General features: G+C 37.3%; 2 protein-coding genes and 1 non-coding gene across 5 annotated transcripts in view; all 3 read right to left on the reverse strand.

Moving 5' to 3' along the window:
• Nucleotides 1-104: 104 nt before the first annotated feature.
• On the reverse strand, nucleotides 105-6482 carry LOC102615105 (phospholipase D delta-like). Its single transcript, XM_006471183.4, has 10 exons — nucleotides 3867-6482; nucleotides 3416-3532; nucleotides 3052-3246; nucleotides 2443-2709; nucleotides 2289-2357; nucleotides 1975-2122; nucleotides 1734-1882; nucleotides 1378-1548; nucleotides 1023-1220; nucleotides 105-578 (listed from the first exon to the last, which is right to left on the reverse strand). Exons 1-10 carry the CDS (start codon nucleotides 4815-4817, stop codon nucleotides 285-287), a joined length of 2559 nt encoding a protein of 852 aa, XP_006471246.2. The 5' UTR covers nucleotides 4818-6482; the 3' UTR covers nucleotides 105-284.
• A 552-nt stretch (nucleotides 6483-7034) lies between these two features.
• The window catches only part of LOC102607121 (multiple organellar RNA editing factor 1, mitochondrial-like), a 74946-nt gene continuing 59521 nt past the window's right edge, over nucleotides 7035-22459 (reverse strand). The window contains exons 1-5 of one of the 3 annotated variants that reach the window (XM_006471156.4): nucleotides 10135-10643; nucleotides 8630-8727; nucleotides 8483-8548; nucleotides 7743-8405; nucleotides 7035-7302 (exon numbers count right to left, since the gene is read on the reverse strand). In XM_006471156.4, the coding sequence (XP_006471219.2) occupies nucleotides 7286-7302; nucleotides 7743-8405; nucleotides 8483-8548; nucleotides 8630-8727; nucleotides 10135-10541 (1251 nt within the window). In that variant the 5' untranslated portion in view covers nucleotides 10542-10643 and the 3' untranslated portion in view covers nucleotides 7035-7285. Of the gene's footprint in view, nucleotides 7303-7694; nucleotides 8406-8482; nucleotides 8549-8629; nucleotides 8728-10134; nucleotides 10644-22459 lie in introns of those variants that run through there. The other 2 variants (XM_006471155.4, XM_052442346.1) reach the window with 2 other exon arrangements.
• LOC127902902 (small nucleolar RNA R71) lies at nucleotides 14358-14461 on the reverse strand. Its single transcript, XR_008055539.1, has one exon. It is a non-coding gene; the product is annotated as a small nucleolar RNA R71 (small nucleolar RNA).

Consider the following 22459-nt stretch of genomic DNA (forward strand, 5'->3'; position numbering starts at 1 on the left):
ATGTACTTGAACAGATTTCTCAAAGCAACATTCCAAAAATGCAGCACGTAAAAGGAGATGATCAGATCATATCATTCATTTGATGAAACCTTCTAATGCTGCTGGTTAACCAATGATTTAACACTATCAAACTGTACAATCTTCTAATTATTATCTATAAATAAAGCACACTCTCAGTCCAAAACCATCGGTCAGGTAACTCCATTACATACAATACACACTTATTGTAATTACACCCATTTTGTAAGTTACCAAATTTGTTAATTTTGACTCTTCCGAAAAATTTACGTGGTTAGAGCATCGGGAAGGCTTGTGGGAGCTCCGAGAATTTTACCACCCACATCAGGGAATGTATCATAACCTGGCAACGTACTCACTTTCCCTTCTCTGCTGATTTGAACTGGATATTGCATCAAGTGTCCCCTCATTTCTTTGTGAGCATCACACACGAATGCTTTCCAGTTTTCTCCCGCGATCCTGTTGACACGCTGCATGCATTCAAGGCTCTGCGGTTCGCGGAACGTATCCTCCAGTGTGCCCAGGTGCTCTGCCCATAGAGAAGTCCTGTAACCGTATACCTGCGGTCATCACAATTTCTTAATGTGTCAACGTAAGGAGAATGCTTTCACCAGTCAACTGAATTGAAATCTGTACTAACTGATGATGAATGATTCATGCGAAGTAAGCTTAATTAGTGAATATTTTGATCTTCATTGATCATTGATGATGGATTAAAGTTTACACTTCACAAAACAGTTTCTGTTGATGTTAGAATTGGTCTGTTCTTTCTTTAGCTCCAAGATTTGGCTACTTGAGTATGAATTCTTCACTCGTATTTCATTTAGGCTAGTGTAAAAGCTCTATTTGATTTTAGCAACTAGAAGAGTGAACTCAAGCTAAGCCATAACATATGATTGCTGCCCTTGTAATGGAAACATTTGTTCAATTCAAACTAATAACATAAAATTATTTAGCCAACTTTGAATTCTGACATGTTTAGCAAGTAAATGGACGTTTCAAACCTGGCCGCGGGGGTGAGATTTCTTTGCTGCCCATGTGTAATGAGGTTGGTAAGCACCCATTGCAATCTCTGTATCCCTTGAACCCTCCAATGATCTCTGGTTTATGTTAGCCGATCCCATGATTACATACTCATCGTCAACAATCATGCCTTTGGCATGGACATAAATCATAAATCTGCGGAACTTCTGAGCCGCTGCCTGTCAACAAAAAGAGGGAAGTCCAACGTAATCCAAGATATAATTATAACATCAATATCAGGAGATATAAAGCTAGTAACTGCATATTAATATCATTTTGAATATGAATTGCTATACCCATCAGACATATAGTTATCATGTATATAAAATAGTATACCAGTGCACGGTTTTCAGTTTGCTGATTCATTTGAGATCGGTCCAAAGGTGGCGCTTCACGCTTACCGAGGCAATAGAAACTCAAATAATCTTGAGGATGGTATTTTTTGGAAAGGCCGTTTTCCTGAAGCGCCTGTGCCACAATCTTGTACATCATAGATATTGTTTGACCCTGATAAATGAAACATTAGCATGCCATCAGACATTCTACTTTACTAGTAAATAAAAAGAAGATTCATGCACTCTGAATTATAATAGTTTCTTCTATTGAATAATCAATAGCTTAATGAATCCATATACGGTTCTCACAAACAGTGAGAGTACAGTAGTTTCCTCGTAAATAGATCTCAAACTTACCTGCCAATACAAAATTTCCTGGACAGCAGCACTATTTGGGTTACCCTCTGGCCACATTGGAATTACTACATACACTGAGAAACGCTCATTTGCATTGATTTTGCTGACAATTTTCAAGGCTAATTCCATAGGGATTAAATTATCTGCACCTGTTTGTGCAGAGAAGAAATTTTATGGGGTTAAGCTGATCGATGTAAGGAAAAAGTTAAGCGACAATCCGTCCATTCCTTGGTTTAAATACCTGCATTTTTGTATGATGGCCAATGATATGATGACCCGATGAAGTACTGATTCTCTATGTATATAAAATGCTGTGCTGACCTTATTGCTTTTACATATGCCGAATGGATGCTCTTATCTACTTTCAAGTCCTTTGCACAGACCAAATTCTGCGATAAAAAAGAGAGTAACAGCAGATCAAATTTGCTGTCAGAGGTTTCTGTTCATAATGGTTTCGCATGGATGAGAAGCTACATCTGTCAAGTTGACTAAAGAACCTGTTAGTCCTTGCTAAGAAGTATAGCATATGAGGCATTACATATGCTCAGTTCTAACCTGAGCCACAGCTTCCTCAACATCCTTTGGAAATCCCTTTACAGATCCTGAATCAATGGACCGAAACACCTATCATAAGCAAAATGAGTCAAGGATCTTCTCTCAATGTTTAATGCATGCTCATAATCTCCAATGAAGAACCTTTATTCCCTACCTGAATGTGCCAATTCTCAGTTTCCTTTTCACTACCAGCACGCGTAGGTTTATAACTATGAGGACCAGTAGATGGTGTTATTCCAATGCGATCCAGATTTATCAAACTATCATCATACCAGTGAGTGACCTTTTTGAGCCTGAATTCACGCCATTTTGTGGACCTTCTCCATCTTTGCTCAAAATTTATTAATATGTCATATGCAGCAGGACCCTCAACTTTACAATGCATGTCATGCCATGGTTCCCTTGGGCCTTTGGCATGAGACTGCAAGTGTCAACAACATAACAGCCATTAAAAATCGCGTTTCACATATATTGCAATTATTTGTGCAAATGAAGAACACCTCAATCATACTTAAAAGCAAATGTCAAGGAGGCCTAATGGACATCAGATCTCTTATCAGTGGATTACACGTCGTTTCCAGATTTACACTAATTGATGGTGGCAAGTACAAAAACTACATAAACAAAGATGTACTGCAACTAGCTAAGTAGGTGATATGGACACATTGCAATGAATCTTAGCCTCATCAGACACAATGAACTTCGAATCCAAAGTCAAGATAAGCCACATAGAGAGCTTTGGGAATGTATAATAACTACTTACTGGCAATGAAGGATTATGAAAATCATTTGCAAAGACAGTGTTAAGATCACCAAAGAGCCTGTGCTCGGGAGTGTCATATCTTCCATCACATAGATCCAGACCACCAATGAAAGCTGATATTTTCCGGTTATTTCCAGATGCTGGAGTGTCAACAATCACACACTTCTGATGATGTGTAAATAGGGTTCCCACAACCTGGACTAGAATGATCCATTCAAATCAGAGAATAAGATAACAATTCCAACTAAATGGTCTGTAATGAAAATTAAAAAAAAAAAAAACTCACTAAGCAAGCAACAGATCAGAAGTGTCATCTTAATTATTGTCAAAACAATTCAACATTCGCTCAAAAATGTTTCATCACCTGTTGTTTAAAAATACTGAGTTTATTGCTTGCGTAGCGAGGAGCGAGTACACAGTTTACGCTAGAGTGCTTGAAAAACTTCCTGGTTTCTTCATCATGAGTCTGCATGACACCTTCCTGCATTCAAGCCTATCATTGATCAAATTTATAAATCTCAGTTCCAAATCAAGAGAGAATCTGTCAGTAGGTTGATAATAACAGATCCAAACCATTAACGTGACAAAATAATACAGAAATTATTTTACTCTATAATTGATGACCTCAACAGAGAAAAATGCAGTCAGTAATATACCATATGAATTGCTTCCCACTGAAAAAAGAAACATCCTAAAGGAATCCAAGTATCCATATGTTTTGTGCATGTATCAGATCAGAGAAACACTTGCATAAAGTTATAAAACTTTTTTAGATCAGATAGCTTGCAACATTCAATGAGATGTCAAGAGATTACCGTCTTTATAAATAAATTATCATGTGAAGTTTTATCATCCCAAATCAGTAAAAGCACGCGAACTCCTTCCTGTGACTTGTGCTTCAACAGCTCTCCGAAAGAAAGCTCTCCGAAAGAAGGTAATGGTTTTGTTGGCTCCCTTACAAGCTTTACAGGATGGAACACAGACCAACCAATGATGTATATCAAGTGGCGAGCTTCCAAAACAGCATGACATATTTCTTCCCAACATTGACCATGACGAAAAGTTTTTCCACCATCAAGAGCAATTTCAGGTAGCATGCCAGGAGGAACGTGAGCATCTTGATAAAGAGTCAAATTTCCTTCTTTCCTGAGCGGAAAATATGTTTTCGGAACTCCTTGGTAATCCGGTCCAGCACCAACTCCATCTTTATACAGAGGAATCTGACCAATTGGCTTATATTGCATGGAAACATGCAGTTGCGGAAAAGGTTTCAGATTTTTCCCATAACTTCCTGCTATAGGGAACCAATCATCAACTTCATTTCCACAGAGAATTTTCTCGACGGGTATCTGCACTACCCCAATAAGTTCAGCCCCAAGAATATCATTATCCTTAACATGAAACTCCAAGTTTACAACAGAGTGAGCGACAGGCACACAAAAGTGCTCATCCCAAAAGGGATTTTCACAGTTGGAAATTACTCTAGTTTGTGCTACTGTAGCCCCAGATAGGCAAACAGACACATAAGGATTACTAGTAATCATCGAATGTCTGCCAGAAAGCCCTCGTGTTTTCTTGAAGGGAAACCTGCAGTGCCCGCACATATTACAACATTTTCTCATACTCTCTGTAATTAAATCCATATTTGGAAGGGATTTAGCCTCCAAAATCGACAAATCTAAGTCGCCATGCAAGAAAACTGGTTCATCAGAAGCTGCACTCCCGCTACTAGTGGATTTTGGAGTAACATTACCTTCACTACCCATACTGAGATAGATTCTAGGCACACCTTGGTTACCTAATGTTGTGCCCACAACAATCAATCGAGACCTGTTAGCATGGAAAGTTGTGGACGAACACAAAAGTTCGAAGCAGTTCTCTTCTCTTAAGATGTTAGAACATGCAGCCAGTTTTGAAATGTCTGGTATCTAAATCATAAAGCTTGTAAACTTCACCACTTGAAAGAAAAATATCCAATCTCAATATCCATATATCTTAGACATCAGAATTAAGCAGCCGAGTGAAAAAGAGACACAAGTTCTTACTGTAATCGGTGCAAAACCATTAAAAAGATTGCATAATCTCTCCAAGATGATCCCAGAATCGTTCCTTGCTGAGACACCAAAAGGGATAAAGTGTTCAGATGACTATCACCAGTTCATAAGATCAATTAACACATGCATATTTGGACTATAGCATAGGTTCAAAATCCACATGCTAATTAGATCAAATGCGTCATCTCTAACAACAATTATAGCTACTGGAAAAAAAAAAGTCAAAGAAGCAAATTTGATTAAGCATATATTGAGCCTTCACCAAATGTATCCGATTCACAATCCGTCATGCTTTCTTCCAGATTTATTTTGATTCAATTCAAAACAAAATTCTACTTCTAGCATTCCCCTCAGAGTAAATGAAACAAATTTACACCTCAAGGATCTTGCATACGATTCTCTGAATGAACTTATTAAATGATTCTTTTTGTATCATGTTGTAGCTAGCTTCAATTTTAAACATTCATTAGATTAGAAAAACCATAAGTACTTGTCCATTGCCTTCTTGGCCACTACCAACTGAAAACACAACAACTGGTCAATTAACACTCCGCTTAAGCAATAGCAAGGCTCCATACCATGGATGGTTTCGCAGGCCGTCATGTGCATCTAACACAGTCCCATTTAGCTCTACACTGTAATTTAATTTACAGAGTGAGATTTTCATCATTCAAGCATAAAATCACTTGGTCGACCAGATAGTGTCTGATAAAAAATGTGTGTGTTAAGTGTGGTAAAAGAAATCTGGGTTCCAAATCCCCTCACATTAGGGTTAAAGAGTCATTTGATGTAGTGGCGGAACCACACAAGGACCAAATTAGATAGTTGCGACACAACGACCAGCATAGACGATTGCTCTTATTAAGTCTTAGTTTTTTTCAGTATATCATTTCTCAATCTAAATTTAATTATTATTTTCCCCCAATAAATTTTTTTATCTTCCTCTCTAGCTTTGAATAAAATATGAAAAAAGTAACAAAAAAATTTATGTTTTCATTACCAAAATCCCGCAAATTCTCTTAAAAAGTATATTAATCCTACCCCCACTAATTTAAAACTCTGGCTCCATCACTGTTTTTGGTTTACATTTATGAAATACTATAACCCACGTCCTAGATTCATTCATCAAGAAACGCTCAGCATTATCAATCAAAAGCATGAACAAAAAATACAAAATAAAACAAGATCGAGAAGAGATCATAAACTTTAATCAAAATAAATCAAAACCCCACAATTTTTTTCTTTTTTCTTTTTGAAAATAAATTTGAAATAAACATTCACCTGATGAAGAGGACGAGTTTTCTAAGGATCAGAAATGTTAGAGAAATGGATTTCTTCGTTGTTTCTTCATGCAGAAGAAAGTAAGAGAGAGAAAGAGAGGAACCAGAAAAAAAAACCGAGAAAAACAGCAAGCGAAATTGGCGGGAAATATCGGTTACGTATCAATTGACAGCCACTGTTTGTGATTTTATTTTAAACATTGTCCGTACAAAACGGTTATTCAAACTATTTTTAGACTTGGACTCGAGAGTAAAATTTTTTGGATCAGATCAGACGAATTTGATCATTTTTAACCTTTTATTACAACGTGTGTCGAAATACATAAATAACACTTTTTTATTTATTTGAAAACTGATGATTTGATTGAATTTTATCTTCCCATCCAGTGTAAGCAAGCATTATAGATACTAAACTTCATCCGGGAATTATCTTTAACAACTACTTTTACACTATTTTTTTTTTCCCTACAATGCATAAGCAATTAAGCACTTTCATTCTCAACAATTCAAAGGTAATTTTGGGTCCCTCAACCTTGATAATATAACCATTCAAGGATCTACTCTGAGGATTTAGTGGCCAAACATACACTAAATCCTTGTCATTATAAGGCCATTCAGTTGATTAATAATGTAACAAATGGAGATTCGATTAAACCAAGAGAAAATGATTAATGTATATTCTAAACCGTTATATTTATGGCCAAAGTACTTAACAATGTGAAGCAAGAATCCATTTCCAATCCTCAAACAGACAGGAAAACAACTTAGTCTGTCAACATATTTACCACGGCATATTTTAAAATGTACCATCCTACAACCCATGAACAAGAGAAAAAGCAATTCCTAAGTACTTTTCAGGTCCCTCCCTTTTGACTCGTCGTCCCAAAGAACTAATCAAAATTATCCTGATATTTTCCCTGCAAAAGCCAACAACAATGCATCAACGAATGTTGCTCAAACCCTCTCACTTCATACAGGAAGAAAAATTTAACTTGCATTGATTGAAATTTTGCTCTTTCACTTATCTGGATAGAAACTAAAGAGATTTCACCAAGCTACTTGTTAAGTTCCAAGGCCCTAGCTACAAAGAGAGCTAAATAGGTGACTCAATAACTGATTTTACAGGACAGAGTTTGATGGTATTATTTTCTAATTAAGATATGGGGCAGAGACAGCACAACTATAGTTTCTAGGACTGAATGACAGTGCATTACCAAATAAATAGTCCACATTAGTTAATGAAATCAATTTACAGGCACTTGGAGCTTGATATCAAAACACTATATCTTCCAAAGGGAATATGCCTTACTTGGTCTGTCCTAGTTAAATCCAATGGATGCCTAGTTCCGATGCCCACCTTGTATGTTTCCCTGATCCGCTTGTGAAAATCTTTGATCCTCTCCTTGCCCATGGTAACTCTGTCCATAACTAGAACTTGTTCCTTGTCCATAAGATCCCCCATAGGAAGCACCAGAAAAATTGCCGTGCCCATAACCACTCCGGTCTCCTTGTGGAAGATTATAATTTCCCTGCCCCGCTTGGTTGCAATTGCCCTGATGTGAAGGCATTGGACCTCTTCCTTCTGCCTGATAAGAGTCTCTTCCACCAGCCGCATTATCTCTATTGTTCACTAGCATGGGCCCCTCTCTTTGTCCTTGTCCTGGAGGGCCAAAATTTTGTTGAGGTGGATAATTTTGCTGAGGGGGGTAATTTTGCGGAGGAGCATAATTTTGCTGAGGTTGATAATTTTGCCGTGGTGGATAATTTTGTTGAGGCTGATAATTTTGATGAGCACCATAACTTCTACCATCTCCTTGCATAGGTTCTGAAGAATTCTGTTGCGGATTTCCAGGCCATGCTTGCTGATTTTGCATCGGACCTCCTTGCTGACTGCGTGGGGCCCCAAAATTAACGTCACGTCTTCGATCATAGTTCCTGTTTCGATCACGGAATCTCCCCCCTGTATGATGTTGAATAGGAGGTGGTCTTGGTATGATAGTCCCATTGATGTATTTGTCACCTGGTAAGCACAGAAAATTATCAATTCACTTTCAAAATGTTAGCGCAAAGTAGTTCAACATATTTAATTAACACTACCTCCATATTCCTTGTTCTGTGGATCGATGTAAGAATCTGGCAATATGAAAACAACTCCAGGTATACCTGTTCACACAATAACAGAAAAGTCAGTATCATATTTTATTTGAGAATTATATGAACAACAAATGCTGTGGATACAGTTACCTTGAAACTTTTCTGACTCTTCTTCAGTCATTATAGCTTGAAACCCTTGATAAGTCGTTGTGCTACAAGCATAAATTCGTTTCTTTGCCTCCTCCAAGCTGACACCACAAAAGATAATTCAAATCAGCCAAAAACTTTTCATTTTTGTGTTAAGAAAAATCAGCATTAACAATTCATGCCAAGCGCCAAAATCAAGGCTCCCCATGAAAACAAATGAAAGAAATTGTACAGAAACATACAATCACTCACATGAAGACGTCCACCAACAACTAATGAAAAATGCCATTATCTCAAAAATACCATCCTAAAAAGTGTCATGACAATCTATACAATTGGTGTATAAAGAAAACATCATGAACCAAACTAAAATGCCAGCTTTTTGGTGTTAGTGATAAGAAACAACTTACCACAACCATTAATTATCCATAATTTCATTGTTCATCCCCAGTGTTCTTCATAAATGTTACAGAGTTCTTCACAAGAAAGTGAAAGGGCATTTCAAAAGTTCTGAAACAATACCTCAATTCTATTGCAAAAACAAATAATCTCAAACAAGAACCAATAATCATATTTTGTCACTATCAAGCATGATGCATCTGAGCAAAACAGTGGAAGCCAATGCCAGAATACATATTAATAAACAATTAAATATAGAGAAAAAAGGCTTAAACCTCACGGGGGGGGGGGGAGGGGGGACATAAAAGACAAATTACACATGTGCAGTAACCATCGAACTTATCAGTGACAGCTGCAACCATTACATTGCTGCAACAACACAACGGCAAACCACCAGTTGCAAATTGAGGATAGCTATCATGAACAAGAAATGCATCCAAAGCGTCATAAATAGACATGTTCCTATTTGCATTTTAGGCAAATATTCTTATTCCCATCAAAAACAAAACAAGACACTGTAACAATTGGCCCCCCCCCCCCCCCAAAAAAAAAAGAAGATACAGAAAAGATTGAAACAGATAAGTCTACACTGAGCACAGGATGCCATGAAACATAATCCAGGAACCAAATTAAATAAAAAAGGAAGCCAAACCATTATTTAACAATCTGTTTTGTATTTGGGAAATTCAGATAAAATCTACTTAGAGATAATTAGCGAACCTTAACTATTAATCACACCTCATAAATGAAGCAACATTAAGCATCTGCCATCCCCACATCAGTCAAACATTCTCTATAATTCGGAACCTAATACTTCCATTTTCAATTTGTGTTTTTTTTGGGTGGGGGGGAATCAAGCTATCGATTTTCTAAGCTTGCTTAGCTCCTGTGTGGGATTGAAATGCTGATTTCGAATCATTAACAGTAAAATCGGAAGCTCATGAAAATAACAAAAGTTAAAATTACATCTCGATATAAATTCTCTTCTCATTTCCTTTAATTTTCTAATTAAGCTTAAAAAAATGTACCTTAAAATTTAAAATATAAAAAAATTCAGATTACAATAATTAATTTAATTAAAAATATAAATAGAGATTACAGAGAAAGACCTAATGTTGAGTCCTTTAGCGCAAGTCTCTTCATAGGTCCGAACCATTTCTTCGGGCGTGGGTTTCGGGTCTTTAGGAAACTCCATAGTGATAAGCCAGTGATTGTAATCGCAACCCTCGAACAGAATCGTGTCGGGTGTGATCTCGTCGCCGTCCTTATACAAGTGGTACGTCTTGTTACCCGACGGCGTAGACGAGAGGGAGATCGTCGGGGACGATCTGAACGGCCGAGATTGGATGATGATGGAGGAGGAGGACGGGATTAGCGATGACGACGCCGATGAAATGGAAGGGTTCACGAGAGGAGTAGATGCGGAGAGTGCAGGGACGGCCACAGAGAGAGAGCGTCGGAGAGCGGCGATCGCCGGTAGTGACCGGCGGAGGCGGAGGATGGCGGTGTGGGCCATTGCTTGCGCGTCAGTGAGTGTCTCGAGTGAGAGAGTGAAGATTTTGTTTAGGGTTTTGGGAAATATGAAAAATGTAAATGTTGGATTTTGTTGCCAGAAACTTCTTCTGCCGCTGCTTTTTATTTTCGCTATAAAAATAATAATTTGTTAATCAAATATTTTCTTAAAAAAAGATAAATTTCTAGATCAAACTTTATATTAAATCAAATTGTAAAAATGTGGAATAGGGTTAATTTCTCCTTAATATTATTATTAGTAGAAGTGGATTTTCGAACTAGTCTTGATATATTTCAGAGTTGTATTATAGATGTATATGTATCTAGATTGTAATTATATTTTTAAAAAATTAAAATTTTTAATTATTGCACAATAAATGTAGAAAGTATCTATAAAATAATATTATTAGGATTACGAAAAGATATTATTTTGGACAAGTTATTTGTTTATTATTGAATGAATAATTTGTTGAATTATTGACAAATAAATATTTATTAATTTAAAGATTTTTTTTTTAGTTTTAATAAGAGTTTTGTTGGTAGACGCACAAACTCATAAAGAAATACAAAAAGTGCTTCCTCAAGTCAATAATATTTACTTTTTTTTTTTATTAAGAAGGGCTCAATAACGCGAGCTAAACCGGAACAATACGGGGTTCAGCAACCCCAAACATATCTTGCAAAATAATTGGATAAATACCCACAGGTGGGCTAGTAAATAAATGTAATCCATGAGAGGCTGAGTGAGCCATATTAGCCATGAAATCTGCAGCTGAATTTGCTTCGCGAAAGATGTGAGTGAGAGAAACTTGCCAGTTCCTGCTTAGAAGGTCCCGCATAGCAACGACTAGTGCAAAGAAAACATTAGGCACGACCACCTGCTTAGAAATCATCTGCGAAGTACATAGGCTGTCCACTTCCACCAGCAGCCGTTTTATGCCAGCATCCCACGCCAAGATTAACCCTTGATATAGACCCCATAATTCAGCCATAACCACCGGGCACTCCCCAATATTCATACAAAATCCCGAAATCCAGTAGCCAACAGAGTCACGAATAACTCCACCAGCCCCTGCCTCCCCTGAGTTTCGAACGGATCCATCCGTATTTAATTTACACCAAGGCCATGGAGGAGGCTGCCACCCAATGAAAATCTCTTTTCTCCTCGGTTGCTGACTCATGTGAGAATTATTCACTCTATGAATTTCACTTGCTCTGGCCATAATATCCATACTAATTGTTGAGCTATCCACCAATTTTCCTTCGATCATGTAATGGTTTCTCCAGAACCATAACCTCCAAACAACTACCCCAAACACACACTCCCAAGAAATGTTAGAAACGGACATTGAATTGTTCTGAAGATTGAATACAATCCATTCCCGTAGGTTAGCGTGGAAGAAAGAGTGATAATTACCCTCTGGAACAATTCGCAGCCGCACCCGTTTGATACAATGACAGTCTCTCAAGGCATGTAGGATGTCCTCAACCAGTGCTCCACACCTATCACAAGCCATGGACACAGGAATGTGCCGTCTAGCTAGCTCACCATGAGTCTTCAACTTGCCATGTGTTGAGTGTTAGAAAATGCATATTTATAAAGGAGAAAACCGTCATTTTACATTTCAAGTCTTACTAACAACCCTTACTTTTATGTATTTAACATTCTTATGATTTAATTACGTGTGTTTTATTTTAATTAAGTAATTTATGTATTTTAGGGGCATTATAGTCATTTCACAATAAAGGAGAGATCAGACGGCAAAACGGATATCACTTTTGAACTCAGGACGGTCGAAAACCTTAGGAGGAGCATAAAAGGAAAAATGGCACTATTCACATGTACGGTACTATTCACGTGTACGATACTGTATACGTTACTGTTCACGACACTGTTCACATAGACGGTTGATGACGTGGCATTGACCGATGATGTGGCATTGACTGATGAGGTGTCACGATCCTGTTGGACTAAAATTCTTATGTACTGTTGATGGTGACGTGGCAGCATATCAGTGGACGAAAAATCTCGCGTACGGTGCATGCATCACACAGGATTATTTTCAACCAAACCGCGTTACTGTTCAAAGTCGGGTCAAACCGTGTTACTGTTCATCCGCGTGGTCAAACCGTGGACTGTTGACTGATGACGTGGCGCAATCCTGAGCGTCCAAACTATTTTTAATCCGATGGCCATGATTTACTCCATGTATCTATAAAAAGGGGGCCTCCCCCCCCTAATTTGATATCTCTGAATCCATTTTTGGGATCCATTTTTTGTAATTCCCTCTCCATCTTGTATTTTCTTCGTATTTTAATAAATTCCCATTTTGCCCCTAGTTCAATTATGAGTAGCTAATTTCCGTTCAAGCTTGGGTTGAAGGTGAAGTCTCAACATGTGTCATGGGCTTAATTTGGTAAATTTATTTTCTCTTCCCCTCTAGTTTTTGTGGATGTTTTGACTTCTCGTCGACAAATAATAATATTCTTGTCTAGTACCGCCTTGGTTTCACCGGCCCCCTAGTACAAGGTTATTATTATTTGGCACGATAAGCCCTTAGCACCATATTGATTAGAGCGTGGTTCATGAGGTGTGGATTCCCCCCTTATGATTTAATTGGCATTAATACGGATTATTTAGCCCATGATGCATGTTGATACGGATCCAGATACCCAAGTACGTCAATTTAATAGATTTTCTCTTCAATTTATTCTCTCCATTGCAATTCCAATTTTAGAATTTATTCTCGCCATTTTAATTTAAGTATTAGCATATTCCAAATCATTTCCCCCATAAATCCAACTACCCATTTACAAAATTAATTCTATATATAATTAAAATCCACCTCCTCGTGGGATCGACACTCGTCACCATTAGTCTATACTACAATAGATTCGTGCGCTTGCGAGTACATTAAAATTTGCACAACAAGTTTTTGGCGCCGTTGCCGGGGAGGTAAGTAATTTTAATTCATAGAATTAATTTTTGTGAATAATTCCATTTAATTGTTTTCTTGTATTTTTTATTATTTAAAAAAAAAGAAGAAAAAAAAAAGTGAATCTAAAATTAAAGGTTAGTATTTCTTTTCTTTTTCTCTTCTTTAAAATTCTGTAATTTAATTTTCCATTTATTTTTCTTTGTAATTTTTTTTTGTTTATCTTATTAATTTAATTTTTAGTTAATTTCTTTCACGTATTTATTTTTGTGTATTTTTATAGAAAGGTTGTAATAGCGCAATAAGGTTAGTATCGTAATTTCTCCCTCTTCTTTATTTTTATTTGTTTTGTTCCCATCTTTATTTTTTGTTTTGTTTGCATCTTTATTTTTATTTTATTTATTTGCATGCATGGTCGTAGGTCATTATTACCTAATCTTGAACCTATAGACCTTGAATTAGAAAAAACACTTCGCACACACAAACACGTTAAAAATAAAATGGATTTACAAGCACCACAGGAGAGGCCATTTAAGGACTATTTTAGTCCCTTAGCTAATTTGAGCACGTCATGCATAAGATACCCAAATGTAGCTGCTAGGAGTTTTGAATTAAAACCTAGTGTGTTAAATTGTCTCCCTACATTTTATGGCCTAGAAAATGAGGATCCATATAATCATTTGAATGATTTTCATGCCATTTGTCAAACATTCAAATATGAGAATTTTTCAGATGATGATGTTAAACTTAGACTATTCCCATTTTCTTTAAAAGATAGAGCTCGTTCATGGTTAAATACTTTACCTGCTAATAGCATTTCATCATGGGAACAAATGGTAACGAAATTTTTGAATAAATATTTCCCAGTGCATAAAACCAATGCTATTCGCAGGGAAATCTCAGAGTTTACCCAGAGAGAGGACGAGCAATTTTTCGAAACATGGGAGCGATTCAATGAGCTACTCTTGAAGTGTCCACATCATGGGTACGAGAAATGGCACCAATGCCAATACTTTTTGGAGGGATTACTACCAAATGTGCAAGAATGGCTAATGGCAACAAGTGGAGGAGAGCTATGTCAAAAAGTGCATCAGAAATTTGGGAATTCTTCCAACGACAAGCAGATAATTCCCAACAACGGAGTCGATCACTCAGGACTACTAGAAGAATTAAAGGAGTGAATGAGGTTCAAATTGGCGAATCAACTTCAGGAATCAAAGAAGTCAAGGAGATGGTTGAAGGTCTTGCTCGACAAATAGCATCGTTATCGACTGCTAAATCAACAGAACCACATGACCATGACTCATACTCAGATCAAGCCAATGCCATAGGTGTAATGAGAAAGCCATCAAATTACAACCCATACTCCAACACATATAACCCTGGATGGAGAGACCACCCCAATTTTTCATGGTCTCAAGGACTCCAACAGAATGGATCAGCAGCTCCAGCTCCACCAACGCAACCAATTCCTCAAATTTCTCAAGCCTCTCAGCCACCATTTAGACCATACAATCAGAACCAGAACTACTCTCAACCTAGACCATGGGAGGATGCATTCCAAAATTTCAAGAATGTTACTCACTCCACGATTGAGCAACAGAATCGCACCATTGATGGACTACGAAATGAGTTGAGAGCAGGCTTCAATTCACAAGCCCAATCAGTTTCAAGCCTCGAGAAGATGGTGGGACAACTTGCTTCTTCAGTTCAGACCTTGGCAATGACCGTTGAGAAAGGTAAGTTTCCAAGTCAACCAGTGCCTAACCCTAAAGGAGTACATGAAGCAAGTACCAGTTCACCACAGCAGCATGGAGAGGTCAAAGCAGTAATGACCTTGCGAAAAGGAAAGGAAGTCGACAACAAAGTGGAGATGCCGGTGACAAAAGAAAATCAAATTGTACCTGTGAATGTTGAGGACTCATCACCGGAGGAGAAAGAAGAAACTAACCCACGAGAATATGTTCCGAAAGCTCCATTTCCTCAGAGGTTAGCTAAAGGAAAAAAGGGAAAATCCACAGGTGAGATTCTTGAAATCTTCAAACAGGTAAGTGTTAACATCCCTTTGCTAGATGCTATTAAACAAGTTCCATCTTATGCCAAGTTTCTTAAAGACCTTTGTACTAAAAAGAGAAATATGCATGTTCAAAAGAAGGCATTTTTAACAGAAAACATTAGTTCTATACTCCAACATAAAATTCCTTTAAAATGCAAAGACCCAGGCTCCCCCACTATCTCATGTAGTATAGGGAACCAGACAATTGAGAATGCTTTGCTGGATTTAGGAGCTAGTGTAAATCTGTTGCCTTACTCTGTATTTGTGAAACTTGGACTGGGAGAATTACACCCAACTCCAGTGGTGTTACAACTTGCAGATCGGTCCACAAAAATACCTCGTGGTATTGTGGAGGACGTGCTTATCCAGGTAGACAAGTTTTATTTTCCTGTTGATTTCATTGTAATTGACACTCAACCAATACAGGATTCAAGGAAGCACATCCCCATTATTCTAGGCCGACCTTTCTTGGCAACTGCAGATGCTCACATTCAATGTAGGACTGGAAATATGCAATTGTCTTTCGGCAACATGACTATGGAGCTGAACATCTTCAACATTGCCAAACAACCTCACAGTGCAGATGATGGAATTGTTGATGTGGATTTAATTGAAGCATTAGTTGATGACACTTTTCTTTCAAACCTTAGTGATGATCCTTTACAAACATGTTTAACTCACTTTGGTTTGGATTTTGATGTTGACAGATCGGTCGATGAGGTCAACGCTCTGCTTGACTCAGCACCATCTATGGATACTAATAAATGGAAGTCAAGAGTTGAACAACTAGCACCATCAGAGAAGCAGCTCATTCCATCATCAGAATCACCACCGAAACTCGAGCTCAAACCATTGCCCAACACTTTGGAATATGCGTTTTTGGGAGAAGAAAGCACTCTGCCGGTAATCATCTCATCATCCCTCAATGACGAACAAAAAGGTAAGTTGTTAGATGTTTTAAAAGAGCATAAAGGGGCATTAGGATGGACCATAGCAGACATAAAAGGTATAAACCCAGTAGACTGCATGCATTACATTCACCTTGATGAAAATGCTAAAACTACTAGGGAGATGCAACGTCGGTTAAATCCTAACATGAAAGAAGTTGTTAGAACAGAAGTCCTTAAGCTATTAGACGCATGTATCATTTACCCCATTTCTGATAGTTCATGGGTCAGTCCTGTGCAAGTTGTCCCCAAAAAGTCAGGAGTCACAGTAATTACGAATGCTGATAATGAATTGATACCCACTAGAGTAACTACAGGATGGCGTGTATGCATTGATTATAGAAAGTTGAATTCTGTCACACGTAAAGACCATTTTCCTTTACCATTTATTGATCAAATACTTGATAGATTAGCAGGCCATGAATTTTATTGCTTTCTAGATGGCTACTCAGGATATAATCAAATTCCCATAACACCAAAAGATCAAGAGAAAACTACTTTCACTTGCCCTTTTGGCACATTTGCATATAGGAGAATGCCATTTGGATTATGTAATGCACCTGCTACATTTCAACGATGCATGTTAAGCATTTTTTCTGATATGGTTGAACGATTCCTTGAAGTCTTTATGGATGACTTTTCTGTCTTTGGTGATTCGTTTGATCAATGTTTACATCATCTAACACTAGTTCTGCAGAGATGTATCGAGAAGAACTTGGTCTTAAATTAGGAGAAATGCCATTTTATGGTAAAACAAGGTATTGTTCTCGGTCACATCATTTCGAGCAAAGGTATTGAGGTTGACAAAGCCAAGGTGGATCTCATTTCTAATCTTCCTCCACCCAAAACAGTCAGAGAAGTAAGATCTTTCCTTGGGCATGCTGGTTTCTATAGAAGTTTCATTAAAGATTTTAGCAAAGCTTCTAGACCCTTATGCAATTTACTTGCTAAGGATGTACCTTTTGTCTTTGATGATTCATGTCTTGTTGCGTTTGAAAAATTAAAGCATTTGTTGACATCATCACCCATCATTCAGCCCCCAAACTAGAACTTACCATTTGAGCTCATGTGTGATGCATCTGATTATGCAGTAGGAGCAGTATTAGGACAAAGAGTTGATCGAATTCCCCACGTTATTTACTATGCTAGTATGACATTGAATAATGCACAGTTGAACTATTCAACTATTGAAAAAGAAATGCTAGCAGTAGTGTTTGCATTAGAAAAATTTCGATCTTATCTCATTGGTTGTAAAATAATTATATTCACAGATCATGCTGCTCTTAAATATCTTCTCACAAAGAAAGATGCAAAAGCTAGACTAATTCGTTGGGTATTACTTTTGCAGGAATTTGACTTGGAATTCAAAGATAAGAAAGGCACAGAGAATGTTGTGGCGGACCACCTCTCTCGTCTCCATTTTGACACAATTATAGAACAATTACCATTAAATGAGTCATTTTCAGATGAACAATTAATGAGTGTGGAAGTATTACCTTGGTATGCTGATATAGTTAATTATCTTGTTACAGGTAAACTTCCAGAGCATTGGACTAAGCAAGACAAGATCAAATTCTTTGCGGAAATAAAGAATTTCTTTTGGGATGACCCGTATTTGTTCAAGTATTGTGCAGACCAAATTGTTAGACGATGTGTCCCAGAAAATGAAATTCAGAATATCCTTTCATTCTGCCATGAACAAGCTTGTGGAGGCCATTTCAGTGCTAAGAAAACAGCGACTAAAGTTTTACAATGTGGTTTCTATTGGCCAACACTATTTCGAGACGCTTACACTTTTTGTTCTTCATGTGATAGGTGTCAACGAATGGGGAGCATTACACGAAGGAACATGATGCCACTAAATCCAATTTTAGTGGTTGAGATTTTTGACGTATGGGGTATCGACTTCATGGGACCCTTTCCCCCTTCTTTTGGCCATCAATACATATTGGTTGGTGTTGAGTACGTCTCAAAATGGGTAGAAGCAATTCCATGTAGGACCAATGATCACAAGGTGGTGATAGCATTTTTGAAAAGCAACATTGTTTCACGCTTTGGATTCCCTCGAGCAATAATCAGTGATGGTGGTGCCCACTTTTGTAACAAAGCATTCAAAGCACTTTTGACAAAGTATTCAATCACACACAAAGTGGCAACTCCATATCATCCGCAAACCAGTGGCCAAGTTGAGATATCCAATCGAGAAATAAAGCACATATTAGAAAAAACGGTGAGGCCAGACAGGAAAGATTGGTCATTAAGACTTGATGATGCATTATGGGCATATAGAACGGCTTTCAAGACCCCGATTGGGATGTCACCCTACAGGCTAGTGTATGGAAAAGCTTGCCACCTACCTGTGGAACTCGAGCATCGTGCGTATTGGGCCATCAAGAAATTCAATTTTGACATGCAGCAAGCCAACTCAGAAAGAAGATTACAACTGGCAGAACTTGAAGAAATTCGCAATGATGCATACGAAAATGCCAAGATTTACAAGCAACGAATGAAAGTCTTCCATGACAAGCACGTTATGAGAAAATCGTTCACTCCAGGTCAGAAAGTGCTTTTATTCAATTCTCGCTTGCACCTATTCCCAGGTAAGTTACGCTCTCGTTGGTCTGGTCCCTTTATTGTTCATACTGTTTTTCCACATGGGGCAATTGAAATTAAGGACCCAAAGAACGGTGTCACGTTTAAAGTTAATGGTCAAAGATTAAAGCCATATCTAGAATACCAACCACGTGGAGAAGACACCGAAATAAATTTGAGTGACCCACCAGATTTGAATTGATTTTTTTTTTCTTTCTTTTCGTTGATTTGATTTTGTTTTCTTTCTTTATATTATTCTTTTGCTAATTGAAATTGTTTTTGCATAAGTGTGTTTATTTTACCATTAAGTTTTCTCTTATCATTGTTAATCATGAGTCTCATACTTAGGCCGTTCCTCCTGAACATTCTTAAACCACTTCAACGTGTCAAAACTCATCTCAAAAGGCAGATTCAATTTTGTAAAACACAACGCATTTGGGCTCTACAACCACCAGAGTTAGTAGCCTATGTTGAGGGTTTAGAAAGCCAACTCAGAGACATTGAGAGAAGTGTTTACGACATCCAGTTGGAGCTTGAGGTAAATTCAATAAGAGGACGATTTTAATTTTCTTTGTGTGTTTTAATTTGTTTTTCTGTTTGTGTGCTTTAGTTTGTTACCCCGGTGAAGTGGCGGATAACGGTACTCCGTGACAATCAAGTCGGTTACTTCAGTTTCCCATAATAACTGATATTCTGAGGCGAAGGTATGGACAGAAACGAGATTCTAACGAAGCTTCACAAGCGATTCCCTTCACTTCCTCAGAATGCCCTCCTTACGATCTATAAAGCTCGGTCCGAACGCATGCGATTACTCATGAGAAATAACATACCTGCTGACATCCGTTGGTTAATCGAGGCTAAAGTACGATCGGCAGGTGAGTTACCTCCAAAATTTATTGCATACATGCCTGGTTGTGGTAAAGGAAATTATGCAAGAAAACGACGAGCTCGAAGAATTTCTGTTGCTTGTCATAAGTGTGCCATAATGAGTTGCAATAAAAACCCATGTTCTTTAGGAATGATGTCTGATAACAGGGAAGATAAGATTCAATTCATTAGGGATGGCTTGAATAAGGAGTCATTGGATGATATCCTTTTGTCTCTTGAAACGCATCCCAGTGGATATGTGCAAGGAGCGATTCTCCAGTTATGGCCATTATTCCAGAAAGAGCATGCACGATATAGTCTCGGGAATCTGACTATAAACGACCCTGTTTGCCTGTTTATAAGAAAACTGGATGGGAAGCCTATCCTCGACCCATAGAGGGCGTTCAAGCCGTTTCTGGACGTAAAACCAGAGGAAGATGTGAGCCACAGTCGCAACTACGTGTAAATATCCTTTTACTTTACTGTTATTTTATTTCATTTCACTGTTGTTTTATTGTTTGCATTATTGTCTTTAATAATTTTATTACTGTTTGCTTTTTCCTTTTTACTGTTTTCTTTTTGACTCGCGAGCCATGTGCTTCATGCGTTATTTGACACTAACATGTTACCTCATTCACAGCTGTGACCCACTATCACCAAGACTCTTAAATGTGATTTCTTTTGTCAAACACTCACAAATTGTTTTTGAGAAATATTCCAATGGCAGCTACTCCCAATAGACAATTCAAGAACATTTGTGTGCTTTCTGGATTTACCTATGGCAAACATAAAGAGTTCGTTGAGGCAGCCATAGATCTTGGTCGACGTATAGCAGAGAGAAAATTACACTTGGTGAATGGAGGAGGTAATCGAGGGTTATCAAAAATGGTCTCAGAAGCAGCTTTTATCAGAGGAAGTCAAGTGTTAGGCATCATCCCAAGAGTCCTAAAACCATTGGGCAGTTCGTCTGACTCATCAACTGGAGAAGAGTTAGTCGTCTTAGGTATGCAAGAAAGAATAACTGAAATGCTTAATTATGCTGATGCTTTTATTTTCCTTCCAGGAGATCTTGCAACACTAGAGGCACTTATGACACTAGCATCTTGGGCCCATCTACACATTCACCAGAAACCCATCGGTTTGTTAAATGTCAATAACTTTTATGATGGCTTTATCGCATTTCTTAACCATGCAATAAAAAACTATTTCATTCCCGCTAATGTGAAAAAACTTTTTATTTGTGCTCACATTGCTAATGAGCTACTTGATCTGTTACAAGCTTATAGACCGGAGCCAGACCCCTGGACCTTCGTGTTGGAGCGTCCAAATAATGATGGTAACAGTAGCAGCAGTAAGAAGTACAAATTAGATTTAACTCTCCGCCTATAAATATTTTCTTCTGTGTTGCACCACCCAGGTGATGTCTTCTAAACTCTACTTCTTTCCTTTCAAACATTGAGGACAATGTTTCGTTCTGGTTGGGGGGAGGGAATAGTTGACAATTGTGGAATTTTGGTTAAGTTTTTACTAATTTTTGTTGTAGAAACTAACTGTTGCTAACTTTTTGTGTTGAAGATGGCTGAATATGGAGTGTAGTGACTCTAGAAACGCATCTTCATCGTAAAAATAAAAATAAAAAAATAAAAAATAAAAAATAAAAAAACTAAAAAAAAAAATTTCAGACATTTTCTTTTTCTTTATTATATGTTTATGTTTATTTTTCTTCTTTTTAATTTCTCCTCTATCAATATACATTTTCCAACTTTTGAGTCGAAGATGGCTGAATATGGAGTGTAGTTCCTCTAGAAACGCATCTTCTTTAAAAAAATAATAATAATAAATTATTTTCATTTTCTATCATTTTACGTGTAACTTTTCTAATTAGTTTTTATGCATCATTTTCACATTTCTGCATGCATATTTTCCTTTCATGTTTAGAATAGGTTGGGGGGTAGAATGTTGTTTAAAAAAAAAAAAATTTGTGTGATTTGTTTTAACATTGGGTGACATGATTAATTTTAAATTTTAGTATTTGTATTATCTTTGGTCTTAAGTGATGTTACATTATGTTTGCTACTCTACATGTTGATGTCAGAGACATATATGAGTTGCTTGAAGGAATGAACATGTCATAATAAGTACCAAGTGAGTTTTTGAGCCTATCATTTTCTTGGAGAGTAACCCTTTTGCCCATTCTCTATACAGCTTAGTAGTTTATTATTTTATACACGATCTCTACATTTCTTTTGAGTTAACCCTTTAAAAAAAATGGTAAAAAAAAAGAAAAAAAAAGAAAAAAAGAGTGTGTTGCTACATTTGGAGGCCCATCTAACTAGTAGATATGGAAAATTATTTAGAGCCCTAAAAGACGATGGAGAGGCCATCTTTGATCCGTTTGAGCCTTTCAAGCCATCCCTTTTATTTAATATCCATAGTTAACCCTTTTGAGCCTTTAAAAAAAAAAAAACATTTTCTTTGTCAACTTATCATCTTGACCCACTCCGATTTGGAGTATTACCTGATA

This window comes from Citrus sinensis, chromosome 5 (genome assembly GCF_022201045.2).
Source record: "Citrus sinensis cultivar Valencia sweet orange chromosome 5, DVS_A1.0, whole genome shotgun sequence".
NCBI classification, from domain to species: Eukaryota; Viridiplantae; Streptophyta; class Magnoliopsida; order Sapindales; family Rutaceae; genus Citrus; species Citrus sinensis.